The following is a 12,234-nucleotide window of genomic DNA, read 5'->3' as shown; positions in this document are numbered from 1 at the left end:
AAAACTTTGAAGACAATAATGAAATGTATATCTCATTGATGATTTATATGGGTTTCCTGTTGAAATGGCATTATTTTAGATATTCTAAGTTGAGCTAAATTAAAATTTCACTTGTATATTTTTAATTAATTTTTGTGGTAGTGGGGACTAAGTTGCTGGGACTACAGGTCTGTACCATTGTACCTGTCTTCCTTTTTACTTTTTATTTATTTTTGCAGTTATTGCATATTGAATCTGAGGCCTTTCACATGCTAAGCAAATACTCTATCACTGAGCTATATCCCAACCACTTTTATTTTAAATTTAAATTACTTTAAATTTTGAGGCTAGGTATAAGTTTTGTAGGCTGGCCTTGATCTTTCCATCTTCTTGTGTCAGCTTCCCTTGTAGCTATTATCATAAGTGTATGCCATACATCTGGCTTCCTTTCAGGTTTTAAAATGTAGCTATTAAAATATTTTAAATTACGTATATAGCTCAATTACATTTCGGTTGGAAAGTGCTTATTAATCTATATAATAACTAAAAAAGCAAGACATAATGATTGAGATAATATTCTCCAAAGCTAGGCACTTTAGAGTTGAGACTATTTTTGAAAGCGGGACTTAAACCAGTGTTTTAGTAATACATAGCTCCAACTCCATTCTTTGCTTAGGACAATTAATTAGCCATAATGTAGGGTATATCAACTGTTCTCAAATGTAATTTTATTTTTTTTAAATTAAAAAATATTTTACTTATTTGGTACAGGGTCTCACCACACAGCTCACTCATAGTGATCCTCCTGTCTCAGCCTCCCTAGAACTGGGATTGCCTGGTTCTGGTGCACTGAGCATTCTGGGGCTGGCATGACATGCGGTTCTGGGGACTGAACTCGGGTCCTTGCACTTGCGGTGGGCAGGCACTTAGACCACGAAGCTATCTCCCCAGCCTTTAAATGTAATTTTATGTTTATATTTTTCTCTAATTGAAATATAGCAGTCCTAAGTAAGCATAAAGAATTTAAGGAGATTCAAATACTCTGCAGTTTTTAGTAAGTAAAAGTTATCTGTGTGCGCATGTGTGTGTGCTTGTCTTTGTGTGGTGCTGAGGGTTAGACCCAGAGCCTTTGCACTTACCTTCATTCTCAGTCTTTCTAATGTTTTCTTGTTTTTGGTTTTTTTTAAATTTTGAGACTTGGTAAGGGTCTTGGTAAGTTGTGTAGGGTGGGCTTGAGCTTCTATCATCATGCGTCAGCCTACTGAGGTTATAGGTGTATACCATCATGCCTGGCTATAAATTTGAGCTAATGCTCAAAGTCTTTTTTCTTTTCTAGATATTAATACATGAGTATAAAAAGATAAGAGCTAAGAACATACATTAATTTTGCTAGTGACCAGTTCCATACTAGTTCTACTTTGTAATTTAGTAAAATATGATATGTGCTCTTCACCCTTTTTATATGAAAGAAATAATTTACTAACTCTTCCTAGTAATTAAAGAAGGAAATTTCTGTTCATGTTTTGAATCCAGGCTTTCTATGCATTGGCTGTGTATTCCTAGACAAATAATTTGGTCTATGTGAGGTCAAATAATTTCAAACTTTCTGAAACTCAGTTATGTCATTTTTAAAAAGGAACACAGCTGTGTAGTTCGATTGATGTGAGGATTAGCTACTGTTATTTAGGCTTATGAGTATCACTCTTACCTGTCTGGTAGTGCAGCTGATATCCAGTAGGTCCCTGGAGAAAAACTGTAGCTAAGTAGTTTACTGTCTTGCATTTCTTTTTATTTTAACTTTTGCTTTTTTACAAAAGAACTGAAGATCTCCTAATGTCTGTGACAATTCACACTGCAGAATACAGCTCTGAGTGTGTTTGATAATGCACAGATTACGCACACAGGTAGAGAGCTCTTGGTGCTACGAGAACCCATCTGTAGCTGCTGTTCATGCTAAGGAGGGCAATAAGCAGCCGACAGAGAAGTGCACATTTGGAGCAGTTCCCCTTTTACTGCCTGTCTCAGGGCACAGGAACGTTCTTTCTTGCTTTTCCACTGTTGACCAACAAGGTTGTCTCGGGAAAGGTCCGAGGAGGAAGTACGTAATTGGGTAGGAAGAGGATTGGAGAGAAACAAAAAATAAAGGACGTACTTAAACACTTGAGGTCAGAGACCCAGATGCCTTTTAGTACGCAGTTAGATGGTAGTGTTATGCATCTTGAACTGTGTCCAAACAATGGAGACAACTGGGCTATTCATTTTAATCACGAGTAAAGACTGAAACCGAGTAAGGTACTTAACTTCAATAAAACAAGCATTAACCCTGAACATTGATGATGAAAATTCCCTCAAAGAGGCGGGGAATACGCAAGATTACGAACACAACGCTGGAGCCAGATTGCCCAGGTTACAATTCTGGTTTTGACACTTTCGGCTGTGTGACTTTTTGCTGGTCACTTAATCTGTCTGAGCATCATTCTCCCCATCTATCAGATGAAGGTGATGATAGTACCACATACCCAATAAATTATCATGAAGATTAGATTACGTTCATATACTTATTTGCTTTTAGTAGTATCTGGCACTGAGAAAGTGTGAAAATGTGTTAGTTTATTATTACTATTACAAGATCTATATGAATTCTTCAATCCGTATGTAAGGCTGAGGATACAGAAGCTAGTGGCTGAACTCTGCTTCTGTTTGCTGCCTTTCTAGCCTATCCAATTCAAAGTTGTCTCATAATCTCATCTAAGTCTCACAGTCCTCTGAGGTGGGGATTATTTGTCCTGTTGAAAATTCTTACAATGTTGCTAGAAAAAGAGATCCACTCTTGTAGGCTAGAAACTACAGAGGTCTGTAAAGATGAGTAGTTTGGGACCTTAATGACCACTCCTGCAGGAAGAAAGGCAGTTGAAATGGATGAGTCTCAAGTGATCAGAGCCCATGCTAACTAGGATTAAAAGTAATAGCTGCAACATAGATGCATTTAAGTCATAATGAAAAACATTAAATTTGCTTGAATTACCTCAGGCTTAGAAAGTTGCCTGTCATTGTCTGCATCTATCTGTTTAAATGTTTCAACACTCCGTGGTCCTTTGGTGACAGCATAAAGTTCAATCTCAAAAATCAATGTCGAATCAGGTGGAATCTTGCCTTCTGCTAAAGGTATAAATTTTAAAGTTTAATTTACATGAAGATATAGTCCAAATATTTATTCATGAGTAAAACATAGTATTATGATTATATTATTTCACATTAAAAGAACTTTCTAAATTTAGAAAAATATTTTGTCTTAAAAATCTTTTGTCTTTATTTTTCCTTTTATTATAAAAACTTTTTAGGAATATTTTTTCCATATATTTTTTAATCGATCAGTTCATAAGGATATGCCGGATCATTATTTCATGATTAAATTAAAAGAAATTAAAAGAAATCATATAATTTTTATTAATATACCCCATCATCATACAGGACAAGTGGTACAGAGAAGAAATTTTTGAGAAGAAAAAATTCAAAGTATAGATGAGTAATCTAGAAAATGATTTTTCTGTAATTATTGGGAAGCATAAATATAACATGAGTATCAATATATTTTGTTTTCAAATTTGTTAGACATTAAAAAAAACAAATGCTCTAAAAAGAAAAAACTCACCTAAAGACAAATGCAGTGCAAAAAAACCCAGAAACAATTTTATTAAGACATTTAAAATCACAATAAAAATTTAAGTATTAAATTGAATAGTTCTCGTTTATAAACCTGTTGATATCACAGATGATTTTAGTCTGTTTCACAAATAAGCATTTCATAAAAATGCCTTTAAAACTAACTTGCCAACGGGCAGTGGATAACTTGTAGCACCACTACATTCCCAGGGAATCACACAGGGCTTTATTTATTATGGCCACTCAAATGGATGAACGAATCAATGATCCACATTGTTTATTTTAAAAGTAGTTAAGTTTGACCTTTGAAAGAAGCATTCATTTCTTTTATGAAGCAGAGAATTCAAAGAGAAAGGGGCTTGCAAATTACAGTCAGGGAAGTAGATTAGAAATTTCCTAAGCCAGGACATAGAAAAACTTCCCAAGTATCATATGACTAATGTGAAAGCCCTGATCTAACACCCACATATTACTAGACTTTAGAGTAAAAAGCTAGAGACTGATACAATATCTTTTAACAAAACCTGTTCTTATTTTGTACAATCATAATCACCTTATGATGGAAAAACAACTTCCCCCTTTGACTGCCTCTTTTCTTCCTTCCCTTCTTTCTTCCTCCTTTTTTTGGTACTTGGGATTGAGCCCAGGGCCTCTGTACACAGGTATAGCCCCAAAATTTTTGTTTTTTGTTTTTTTAATTTTGTGACTAGTTTCACTAAATCCCTCAGCTGTTCAGGCTGGGCTTGAACATCTGTTCTTGCCTCTGCCTCCCAGACTTCTGGAATTATAGACATGTATCATTATCATGCCAGGCTCAAATTTGTCTGTCTGTCTGTCTGTCTGTCTGTCTGTCTGTCTGTCTGTCTGTCTGTCTGTCTGTCTTTCTTTTTTTTGTATTTTAGGGAAAGGTCTACAGGGTGTTCAGGGTCTCACTACTAGATTGGACTCATAATGATCCACCTGTTTACAGCCTCCCAGGAGCTGGGATTACAGGAGCGCACGACCACGCCCAGTCTTAATTGCTGTCTCAGTGTGCCCCAGGGGCGGGGCCAGCATTGCAGGCCCAGGGATTGAACCCCAGCCCCTGCGCCTGCTTGCAGGTACTTTAATCTGCTGAGCTCTTTGGCTGCCTTCAAATATATATTTCTGAAGAAAAAAATATTATAGGCAGTTTCTGAACAATTCTACTGCAAAACACAAAAATATAACCATTTATTTTCCTTACAAAAATTTATGAAATTTGAAAAGGACATATATTTACATACACATTTGTTATAAAGTTGCTTATATTACAGAAGCAGATCAGAGAAGGAGTTAATGTAAAGAATCTATACATACCACATATATGGTTAATTAAAGCACTAAAAAGTCACATGCATTTCAAGACATGCAGGGTGTTCTGTGACATGAGGCAAGGACATGTTGCACTGGCAAGACTTCTTCAAGTATTACCTAAAATAAAGTTACAGGTACAGCTAATGTTAGGTCTTAACATCTTACTTATTAAAAGCTGATGTAATCAAGAAGTGACTTGTTAAAACAGTTACATATGGTCTGTGCCGCAACTTTTCAAACAATGTAATCCAAGCTATTGTAATGCAGGTAAGGTCAGGAGTTACTACATTTCAAAGAACTTTTTGGGAGCTTCAGTTTCCAAGTGTAAAATGAAGGAGTTGGAGTTATTACTAGAGAGACTCATGGTTGGGATTAAAAATATATCCCTAAAGACTCATATGTTCAAGGTTTGGTTCTTGATGCAGTAATGTTCAGAGGTGGGAATTTTGGGAAGTGATTGGTGGATGAGGGCTATGATCTCATCAATAAATAAATCCATGGATGAGTGTATTGCTGAATGACCTATTGGGAAGTGTTGGAAACTAAAGTGTGAAGCCTAGTTGGAGGCAGGTTACTAGGAACATGCCTTGGAAACTTTCATCTTGTCCCTGTCCCTGTCCCTTTCCTTTTTTTTTTTTTGCTTTAAACAATTTATTTAACTGAAATGGACTTAACATTTGTTTTTGAAGTGAATTCCATTTATTTTGATACATCTTTCCCCCATATTTATAGGATCTTCAAGCCAATATAAATATTTTATAAATATTTGAATATTTGGGTATACACCTGAACAATATCTCAGCAATATCTTTCAGCAAGAAAAACACTCAAGAGTAAAGACTAGATACAATTACTAGCTGCTGCAAGTATTTTTGAGGTAAGAAGGCACCACATAGCTGTTCCACTAAGAAAACCATCCTTACAACACAGGATGATTTTATTTTTACATAGGACCTAGAACACTTAAGTTGCCAATTAGATACTGAATGGCAGAGCAACATCCCCAGTTTATGCCATGAATTCATAGGGAATAGTTTTCAACAACTCAGGTTCCTTCCCACTGGTCCTTACAAATTGTGCTTCTTTGGGAGGGGCAGGCTGGCATTTCAGGTGAACCCAGGTACCTTTCTCTTTGGCTTCTTTTTCTGATCGTGTTCCTTGACACGTTTCAGGAAGCTATCATGACTTTTTGAGTGTTTAATATGCTCAATACACACATTAATCCTCTTGGCAAGTATCTTGCCCTTAACTTGCTTGTTTACAACAGTGCCAACAGCATGCTGGGTAACCTTGTAGACTCTTCCCATTTTTGCCATGGTAACATTTGTAAGGCATTCATTTTTGCACAGTACCCATTCCCTTGATGTCTACAATGTCACCCTTTTTGTAGATTCGCATGTATGTGTCCAAAGGAACAACCCCATGTTTTCTCAAAGGCCTGAAAAACATATACTGAATTCCTCTCCTCTTGCCCTTTGTGTTAGTCATTTTGACAAATTACTGGAAGATGGCAGTTCCGGCCGAAAGGCCCTGTCCCCTTCCTTGATCTTGTTCTCACTGTTTCCTGGCTGTCATGAGGAACCTTGGGAGCCAATATACACCTCTCCTCTTTCAAGTTGTCCTCAGGTATTTTGCTGCAGCTACAAAAAAAATGACCCTGTTTATTTACATCAGTACTGAGATTGAACCGAGGGCCTGCTATATGTTAGGCAAGGTTGTAGCACTGAGCCATATCCCCAGCCCTTCCAGTCACCATCTGTCTTTTATTAGAAACAACTCAAATTGAATATGAACTCCAAGTCAAACTTCTGCACCCCTGCAACAGGTTCTGGTTCATTAATGACTTAGGCATCGTGGGTATCACTCAGATCTGAGGACAGATTAATTCATAAAAACTAGTCATTTCTTGTGGTGTCTTGGATTCTACCCTGGGTACCCCACTGATGAAGGATGTGGAAGATGCTCTAGGCAGCTAGAAAAGTTGATGCTGCAGTGGTAAGCAGGATGTGAGGGTGTCTGATGAAAGGAAAATGCTGGAAACAATATAACAGATACTAAAACACAAACTTTGCTTATATCATTTTGCTTCCAAGGGTCTTAATGACAACGTTTTCAGGATATATTACATTTAACTTATCTTCAAAGTTCTTCTCCTCTAGGTTCCTCTATTCAAATAAAAACAGGATATCTAAAGACATTACAGGATCCATTTTCGATTTGTTTACATCTTAGTTACTTTGCTCTTGGCTGAGACACACGACCAAAAGTTAAAGAAGGGAGGTTTAGCAGCTCACAGTTTTGTGGCATCCATAATTGGCTGGCTCCAGGGCAGGGTGGCATGGCAGAGAAGAAATAGTTTATGGCAGGCACGAGGCAGCAAAGCAACGAGGGAGGACCACAGCTCTTTCTACTCTTTGAATTTTATCCAGACTACTTAGGGCAGGTAGCACTCACACCCTTAATCTTAGTGTCCTTGGGATTACACAAATCAGTCTCAGTGTCACACATTTTAGACCCAGCCACTTCTGAAAAAGCCCCACCTATGACTGCATGAGGCTTTGCGGGGACATCTAGACACACTCTGTAACAACTTACTGTGTTAAGGATAGGATAGAATCCAGGACTTTGTGCATGATAGACAAGCAATCTATCACTAAGTTGTACTGTAGTCCTGGAGCTATTTTGATGAGACTATTATTAAATGATTCACAGAAAGTATAAAAAATGAAGCTATTATCATCTGGAGTCATGTTCTTAGAAGTTTTAGGTCTGACTGGGCTGGCATCACTGATCTGTCTCCATTGAATTTGAGGCAGTGACTCCCCCACGCTTGCTGGAAAGAGCAGGTGAGGGAATTACTACTCTTAATGACTAAACCAGCAGCCTCCAGCAAGTTGTGCTATTTCCACAAAGTATTTGGGAGTAATACAATTCATCTTTATGTTTACTGGAGACATTTCAAATTGAATATGAACTTCTTCAAATCAAACTATATCCCGGCAGCCAAACTTTTCATCATAAAATAATCATTAATTGTATACTAAATAGTTCAAATAGGTGGTGGTAGCAGGGGTCTAGACATAGTGAGGCGGCAAAGACCCTGTGGAGCTTTTACAGTGCAACAGAGAGCAATGACCTAACTGAGGATGTAAGTAGAGCTTGCCTGTTGGGCTGCCCATTTTCTCTCCTTAAAATTTCTTTCTCTAGTATGCAACACTTAATTTTAGTAGCTTAAAAAATACATGCAGATACATGCACATTTTAAATATTAATACATGCACATGATTAAATATTCAAATAGTACAAAATATTACAGTGAGAAGAAATCTTTTCACCCTTGGCCCTTACGCCTCCTTCTCAACACAGTATCCTCAGATAACTGCATGTCCTTCCTGATACAGCACACATGCACATGTGAAATTCCTGCATGCAACAGATACATGGGTGTGTGCAATTCACCCCTGCTGTGCTAGTTCTCCCAGGATAGCAAGCAGTATTTACTTTATGCTCAGTGCCTAGAAATGAGTTTGGCACAGATGCTCATTGAATATTTGTTCTAGGAATATAGTCTATCCCACTTTATTTTTAATATTAATATGGATGGTCTATATTTTTTAATGGCTAAGGAGTAACATAATTACAAGTAATATAACTAATTTTCTACTGATGTATACTCAGGTTCTAGTATTCTGCTTAAAAACAAATAATCCTGAATGAATGTTCCTTTACATATACCTTTGTGCACACTCCTAGAAATGGAATTAGTGAAAGAGATACATAGTCTTTCTTTTGATAGATGTTGTTAGAAAGGTGATTTACATTTTCAGCAACAAAGGAAGAAATGGCTATCTCTCTCATGTTCTAGCCAACTTCTAGTTAATCTGATGAGTGAAAAATAGTGTCTCATTTTCTTTTTTTATGTATTTGGTACAGGATCTCACTATGCAGCTTGGACTCGTAGTGATCCTCCTGTTTTCAGCCTCCCCAGTGCTGGGATTACAGGCATGCGTCACCATGCTGGGTCTTGGTGGCTGGCTCAGAGTGCTGAAGGGGGGTGGGGCAGCGGGGCTTGCGCTGGGTGTGGTGCCCTGATCTAACCTCGGTCCCTGCAGGTACTTAGTCCACTGAGTATCTCGCCAGCCCTATGTCTCATTTTCATTTCCTTTAATTATGAATAAAATTATTCCCATAGATTAAGGGTTATCTGTATTTTTAAAAATAAATATGGCCCATTTCTAGGGCTAGGTCATTTTTATTACTGGTTAACATGTTCCTGCCAGTGGCATATGCATGACTGTACAAGTCACTTGATGAGAATGTGCTATTCCTGTACCACTGGTGGTTCAGAGCCACCTGGCAGTGAGATATGAATTACAGCCCCATTGTGAATGTGTTAATAAGTCTTCATTCATATGTATGTAAACATTTTTCCCATTTGTTTGCATGACCTAGTGTTGTGGATCTTCTTTCTCTAGAATTTTTTTTTTTTTAAAAGCAAGATATTGAAAGAAAAAGTTCATTCCTTTCATGTTTTAAGGATTATACTGTATTGAGGTAAAGAGTGACTGCTTGTATCTCAGATGTTCCTTTTTACAATGTTCTACTACTATCCCTTCACCCTAAAATCATGTTCCAGCTTCCTGAATTTTATTAATTTTGATTTTTCTTACCAAGGACCTGTGCTATAAGGATTTATGTACTAATAATATAATGTATACTAAAAATAGAAACGTCAGGTTAGTACTTATAAAATGTACACAATTGGGCCAACCAGATAGCTCAGTGGACTAAAGTGCCTGCTTAGACAGAGCACAGCAGTGGGAGTTCGATCCCCAGCGTGGGGTACCAGCCTCGTCCCCGGGGTGCTCTGAGATGGCGTGTGCCTGTAATTGCAACGCTGGGGAGGCTGAAAACAGGAGAATCACTATGAGTCTGATCTACATAGTGAGACCTTGTAGACCCTGTATTAAATGCAAATAATAAAATAAAAAAATAAATAAAATGTACACAATCATTGAGTGCTCCTGCTAGGTAAAAAACTGGTTGGCGGTCCAGACTCCAACGATGTCTCATTTTCTTCCATAATAAGCAGAAAGGTCTAGACTGAACTAGATATAGTGAGGTTTGCTGGACCCTATGGTTCTCTGATTATTTCCTATATGATTTTTAATTTTTATTTCCATTGTCTTTTTAATTTTTGTAAAATACAAGGTTCACCGATCTAGCCATTTCACTCTTCAGTAGCACGCAGCGCAGACACACTGCAGCGTAACCCATCTAAAGGTCACCTAGCCAGACTGAAAGTACTCACCGAGCAACACCTCTCTCGCCCTCTCCCTCTGGCAATCACCTTCTACCTGCTTCATAGCATAAGTCAGAATTTGCCTCTTTCGTGATGAAGTCTCCTGCCTTTTTGGTTATTATGAATAACACTACTGTAAACACAGATGTTCAAACATCAGAGACTCTGCTTTCCATATACTTGCGTATATACTCAGGAGACTATATTTTTAAAATATATAACTAAAAAGAAATTTTAAACACCTTACCATAGCCTTCCTTTCCATATGCAAACGAAGGAGGTATAATCACTTTTCTTTTTTCTCCAGGGCACATGTGCATCATAGCAATGTCCAGGCCCTTTATGACTTGTCCAACACCAAGAACAAACCATTTGGGGTGGCCTTCATTTTGTGTCCGGCTATAATTTCAAGAAAACAAATTTTAAAATACATTGGGGCATTTAGTTATAATTTAAAACTGGAATCTCTTTTCCCATATTACCCATCTTTCTGAACCCCTTGGTGGGGTGGTTGGCTCAAAGGAGAATTGACAGAAAAGATGATTTGCCTGCCCAAAGCCAGTCATTAGCAGCCACCTCAATTTTTTTTTATTGTCATTGTTTCAGACACCATTCAACAAGTTAACATTTTAAACTGGTTTCCAGCCTTTAACTGGCTGCATGACTTGTATAAATAACTCATTTAACATTTCTAGGTTTGTTCTTTGAAAAATGATGGGAAATTTTAGCTTTATAAAAAGTCAATTTAGCGGCAACCTAAAATCACATTTTTATTAAATTTCTCGATTTTCGAAATTACTTTCCCCAACCCTCTCCTTACAGGGCAATACAGACAGGAATGGTAATTCTACTTGGAAGTAGTGAACTATCCACTAAGTCCGTGTACAAAGCTGGTGGTATGAGCATGCTCAGGAAGGCCCGGGGCCTGCTGCAGACACCAGGAAACTCATTTTGTGTGGTTGTAGCCATAAGGGGGACCCCCAGGACAGAATAAAAGCTAATTACCCTATGCAATCATCTCTGTAGAGGCACTCCAGCTCTCAGCAAAGGGAAAGCCTCACTATACTTCCAGCACTTCCTTCAGCTCCAGGGGTCCCAAGGATAGTGGTGGTTGTCCAGGGTGTTTGTAATTTTTTTTGTAAACCACTGCACCAACATTTAAAAAAACACAGTTTCCTAGGGAACTATCTGCAAACTATTTTTTTTTTTTCTATGACAAAATGATAGTTGTTAAAACTAAAACAACCAAGTAGGTTTGGTGGGAGGAGGTGAGTGGAAAAGGCATAGTGCACGGGCCGGGCGCGGGGGCGGTTGGCAGCATCTCTTACCTACAGTAGAATTTTGAGCCGTCTTTAGCCAAGTAGCCATCGTAGTGGGCATTGAGTAGATCCCCCTTCTTGCTGGTCTTGGAACAGTTTTCTGGACGATACAAAACTTCTATTTTTACTTCTTCTGTGCTGTCTTCTTTCTTTTGTCCCTGGGCAATGCAACAGCCGCACAGGCCAAAGAAAAGGACTAATCTGCATAAGGAACGCATGGCTCCAACCACAGACCCCACTCCTGGGCCCTAGGGCGAGTCACTGAGTCCAGGGCCCAGTTCCGACTCGTGGCAGGCATAGTCTACGTCACAAAGGTGGGGCGTGGCCACACGAGGCCCCGCCCTCCGGACACAGCTTGGAGCCGGGCCGCGGACCGCCTGAAGCCTGGGGATACCTCTAGTTCTGGGCGCTGGAGTTCGCTGTCCCCTGCAGCTGTGGCGGCGCCTCCCCGCCACGCGGCTTTCTTCGCCTGGTCTGCATGTTGTAGCCAGCTTCCTCCAAGCTCCTAAAATAAAACTGGCGAAAGACCAGAAAGCCAGCCTGCAGTGGGATGTCAGAATGTAGCCGTCACTTCTAGGCACAAAAAGCTTCTTCTGAAGCCCCTAGTGTGTCCCCGGACTGGGTCAGAGGAGGTTC

General features: G+C 38.8%; 1 protein-coding gene across 3 annotated transcripts in view; it reads right to left on the bottom strand.

The window, feature by feature from the left end:
* The window catches only part of Fkbp7 (FK506 binding protein 7), a 13,403-nt gene extending 1,525 nt beyond the window's left edge, over positions 1-11,878 (bottom strand). The window contains exons 1-3 of one of the 3 annotated variants that reach the window (XM_023719091.1): positions 11,608-11,878; positions 10,527-10,678; positions 3,005-3,135 (exon numbers count right to left, since the gene is read on the bottom strand). In XM_023719091.1, coding sequence (XP_023574859.1) covers positions 3,005-3,135; positions 10,527-10,678; positions 11,608-11,816 — 492 coding nt within the window. In that variant the 5' untranslated portion in view covers positions 11,817-11,878. Of the gene's footprint in view, positions 1-3,004; positions 3,139-10,526; positions 10,679-11,607 lie in introns of all 3 variants that reach the window. The other 2 variants (XM_004634715.2, XM_023719090.1) reach the window with 2 other exon arrangements.
* Positions 11,879-12,234: the final 356 nt, after the last annotated feature.

The sequence above is a fragment of the Octodon degus genome, unplaced genomic scaffold, assembly GCF_000260255.1.
Source record: "Octodon degus isolate 3935 unplaced genomic scaffold, OctDeg1.0 scaffold00065, whole genome shotgun sequence".
NCBI lineage: Eukaryota > Metazoa > Chordata > Mammalia > Rodentia > Octodontidae > Octodon > Octodon degus.
Note: the sequence above shows the minus strand (reverse complement) of the source record. Positions and strands in the feature narration are given on the sequence as shown.